We start from the raw sequence: 4,744 nt of genomic DNA, 5'->3' as shown, positions 1-4,744 counted from the left end.
TTATTGACTTCATTGTACTCCATATTCCCTTTAACCTTCTCAAGCAGGATTTCCCAGCCCAAATTCTAAGCTTCTACTTTCCTTTCTCCAGTATATTTTAATCTTCTATCTCTAATAATATATCTGCCAAATACTTATCTATCTTGGTGAAGTTCCAGTTTTTACTTTCTTTCCATCTTAATGCTATCACAGCCTATGTTGCTTTTAATAGATACTTTAGTGCTTTCTCTTCATTATTCTTCAGTTCCTTATTCTTGAAATTTAATGTTATACAATTCTCTTTGCTCAAATGAACATCCTTGCCTATAATTTTATCTCTCTTATCGCTTCACCCCAAAACTTCTCAACAAATGGACAATCCCACCACATACGCATGTAAATGCCAACATTTAGCTGATAGATTTTTTATTTAAGTGCTAATTGAGAAGGGGTCCTGTTCCATCGCCCTATTAATTTCATCTGTTGCTCTTTTATTCTAGTGTACTTGTTTCTCTTAACCTCTTTTATCCATAATTGTATTTCTTTGCTTGTTAAATTTAGATCTCTGTCCCAAACTCCTTTCAAAATGTCTACGATTTTAAACTGATGCTCTAATATTACTCTCTATATAAATCCACTAATACTTTTGCCTTCATTTAGCATCTTTTCGATGATCCTCTCCAATGGTGTTACGTTATTTTCCTTCATATTTTTAACTAAATCCTTTCAGTTTAATTCCAGCTGCATTATCGTTCTCTGTGGCTGAGAGAGTGTGCGTGTGCTTTCCAGTCGTTTATGGAGACTCTGTCCTTGGGGGGTTTTCTTGGCATATTATGTAGATGGCGTTTGCCATTGCCATCTTCTGAGGCTGAGAGAGTGTGTCCAGCCAAAGGTTCCCCCACAGTGGATTTCACAGCCCAGTGATGACTATCTTTTGGATATGAATGTGTGTTGTGTGCCTTCCATTTTGCATTTTATCTTCCTCTGAGGCTGAAAGAGTGTGTCCTGCCCACATGTAGATGTTTGTGTGCTGTGTGCCTTCCAGTTCGCTTTTTGTTTTTCTCTGAGGCTGAGAGAGTGGGTCCTGCCCAAGTCTAGATGTATGTGTGTTGTGCACTTTCTGGTTTGCCATTTATCTTCCTCTGAGGCTGAGAGAGTGTGTCCTGACCACGTGTAGATGTCTCTGTGTTGTGTGCCTTCTGGTTTGCCATTTATCTTCCTCTGAGGCAGAGGGAGTGTGCCCTGTCCATGTGGAGATGTGTGTGTGTGTGTTGTGTGCTTTCCAGTTTTCCTTTAGTCTTCCTCTGAGGCTGAGAGAGTGAGTCCTGCTCGCCCAAGGTTCACCCACAGTGGGGTTTAATAGCCCAACAGGAACTACATTTCTGCAATGGTTATGAATCCAGAGAACCAGCCATGTTAGTCTGAAATATTTTATTTATTTTATCCCACCTTTCTGTCAAGTTGCTTACAGAATACACACCACACACACATGCACATAAACACATTAAAACAACACTTTAAAAAAAATTAAAATAATCTACTTAAAAAGTAAAATATTTTAAAGCATACAAAATGTAAAATATACAATTTTAAAAATAATCTAATAATCAGTATGAGCAGGGTGTTCTGTGGAGGACATTCAAGGATAATGTGGGGCGTGATCAAAAAAACACTCTTATAAATTTATGCTTCTTAGTCATGCTAAAAATTGAGGATATTCAAGGAAAATGGAGGACATGACCAAATAAAAGCTAAAAACACTCCTATAAATGTTAATTCATGCTTCTTAGCCATGCTCAAAATGGAGGACATTACAAAATATATGCAACAAAACAATTGTATAGATATAAATCCATGCTTCTTAGCCATGCTCAAAATGAGGGACGTTCAAGAAGTTCAAGAAAAATGGAGGACATGACAACATAAAAGCTAAAAACAGAAATATAAATTCAATTCATCAGACTTATTTATATCTATATCACATATTGTTGTTGTGCCTCCAAGTTTTCAAGATTTGTTCAGAGGAGATTTTTGCCACTGCCGTCATCTGAGGCTGAAAGTGTGACTTGCCCAGGTCACCTACTGGGTTTCCATGGCCGAGCTGGGATTCGAACCCTGGTCTTCAGAGACACACACTCTGTGTGGAGAGGTGCGGTGTTATGGGGCTTTCCACTTTTTTCTGTCCTGGAAGGAGTACAAAAGGTCCTCCATTTTGAGCAGGTTGTTTCTGACTTATTGTGACCCTCTCGCACGGTTTTGACAAGGTTTCTCAGGGTTTTTTTTCTTTTGCCATGGCCACCCTCTGAGGCTGAGAGAGAGTGGCCTGCCAGTTTTTGTGTTCTTTTGAGTTTTTCCTGACTTACGGCGACTCTACGTTTGCCATTGCCTTCCTCTGAGGCTGAGAGAATATGACTTGACCAAATTCTCCCAGTGGGTTTCATGGCTGAGCTGGTATTCAAGTCCTGGTCTCTAGAGGCACAAACTTAAACCACTGACTCTCTTTCTTCTTGTTCTTTCCGACTTATGGAGGCCCAGTAGACCACAAGCTGAACATGAGTCAACAGTGCAGTGCAGCAGCTAACAAGGCCAATGCGATTTTAGGCTGCATCAATAAAAGTATAGTGTCTAGATTAAGAGAAGTAATAGTGCCACTCTATTCTGCTCTGGTCAGGCCTCACCTGGAATAATGGGTTCGGTTCTGGGCACCACAGTTTAAAAAGGACATTGAGAAACTGGAGGGTGTCCAAAGGAGGCCAACTAAAATGGTGACAGGTCAGGGAACCATGCCCTATGAGGAATACTTTAGGGAGCTGGAGATGTTTAGCCTGGAGAAGGTTAAGAAGTGATATGATAGCCCTGTTTGAATACTTAAAAGGATGTCATATTGAGGAGGGAGCATGCTTGTTTTCTACTACTATAGAGACTAGAACGTGGAACAATGGATGCAAGCTCCAGGAAAAGAGATTCCACCTCAACATTAGGAAGAACTTCCTGAAAGTAAGGGCTGTTCGACAGTGGAACAAACTCCCTCGGAGTGTAGTGGAGTCTCCTTCCTTGGAGGTCTTTAAGCAGAGGCTAGATGGTCATCTCTTCGGCATGCTTTATGAATTCTTGCATGGCAAGAGCCTGGAAACCCCACACTCTTTCTCTCCCTCTCTCTCTCATACACACAAGCTTGACCCCCTACTTTTATTTCCCTTTGCTTCTCTCCTTGTGATTCCCCCAGACATGCTGCCATGGAGGAAGAGCTGTTGTTGCTTTTGCTGTGGTTATTGTTCTTCCTCCTGCTTGCGGCAGAGGAGGAGGGCAAAACTCTCGGCCAGTTCCCGTAGCTACTCGGGGAAAGTAAACTACAAAACTACAATCCCAGAACTCTATATCACTCAGCCTTGGGAATGAAAGTGGTGTCAAACTGCAGTGCACATGCTGCCATAGTCACAATCAGTTGAGTTGGGAAGTACCTCATTAATAAAAATACTGATTTTTCTAACTGATGCCATGTTTCAAAGACATTGTGTGAATTGCCAAGGAAACAATACTCCAAATAATTCCAAGGTTTATTGAATGAACATATAAGTGCAGGATATTTTTAAACGATTTGGGGAAAAACAGATGTAGTGACTTTCCAAACAAAAAGTATTTCACATGTTCATTTTATCAGTGTGAACTTTCTGATGCTTCAAAGGGGTTAAATCCAGAGTAAAACATTTCTCACACTTCTGGCACTTTTATAGTTTCTATGCTGTGTGGATTCTCTGATGCCTCACAAGGCCTGACTTGTAAGAAAAACGTTTTCCACACAGCTGGCATTGATACGGTTTCTCTCCTGTGTGGAGTATTGAGTGCTTCCAAAGGTATGACTTCTGAGCGAAACATTTTCCACAGTGCTGGCACTTATGTGGTTTCTCTACTGTGTGGACTCTCTGATGCTTGACAAGATGGGAATCGTCAGCAAAACATTTTCCACAGTGTTGGCATTTGTATGGTTTCTCTCCTGTGTGAACTCTCTGATGATTCACAAGAACTGGCTTGTAAGCAAAACATTCCCCACACTGCTGGCATTTGTATGGTTTCTCTCCTGTGTGGACTCTGTTATGTCTCACAAGCAGTGACTTATAAGCAAAACATTTTCTACACTGCTGGCATTTATGTGGTTTCTCTTCTGTGTGGACTCTCTGATGCTTGACAAGGTAGGACTTGTCAGCAAAACATTTTCCACAGTATTGGCACTTGTATAGCTTTTCTCCTATATGGACCCTCTGATGATTCACAAGGACTGACTTGTAAGCAAAACATTTCCCACACTGCTGGCATTTGTATGGTTTATCTCCTGTGTGGACTCTGTGATGTCTCACTAGAAGTGACTTATAAGTAAAACATTTTCCACACTGCTGGCATTTATGTGGTTTCTCTAATGTGTGGACTCTCTGATGCTTGACAAGGCAGGAATTGTCAGTAAAACATTTTCCACAGTATTGGCACTTGTATAGCTTTTCTCCTATATGGACCCTCTGATGATTCACAAGAACTGACTTGTAAGCAAAGCATTCCCCACACTGCTGGCATTTGTATGGTTTATCTCCTGTGTGGACTCTCTGATGATTCACAAGAACTGGCTTGTAAGCAAAGCATTCCCCACACTGCTGGCATTTGTATGGTTTATCTCCTGTGTGGACTCTGTGATGTCTCACAACAAGTGACTTACTAGCGAAACATTTCCCACACTGCTGGCATTTGTATGGTTTATCTCCTGTGTGGACTCTGT

General features: G+C 41.1%; 1 protein-coding gene across 1 annotated transcript in view; it reads right to left on the bottom strand.

Annotated features, from left to right (window-relative positions):
• Positions 1-3,041: 3,041 nt before the first annotated feature.
• Positions 3,042-4,744, bottom strand: part of LOC121922862 (zinc finger protein 501-like) — a 4,912-nt gene continuing 3,209 nt past the window's right edge. The window contains exon 2 of the mRNA XM_042452756.1: positions 3,042-4,740. Within this exon, the coding sequence (XP_042308690.1) occupies positions 3,717-4,740 (1,024 nt within the window). The 3' untranslated portion in view covers positions 3,042-3,716. The remainder of the gene's footprint in view (positions 4,741-4,744) is intronic.

This window comes from Sceloporus undulatus, chromosome 2, assembly GCF_019175285.1.
Source record: "Sceloporus undulatus isolate JIND9_A2432 ecotype Alabama chromosome 2, SceUnd_v1.1, whole genome shotgun sequence".
Lineage (NCBI taxonomy): Eukaryota > Metazoa > Chordata > Lepidosauria > Squamata > Phrynosomatidae > Sceloporus > Sceloporus undulatus.
The sequence above is the reverse complement of the archived record's forward strand: the minus strand, read 5'-3'. Positions and strand labels throughout refer to the sequence as shown.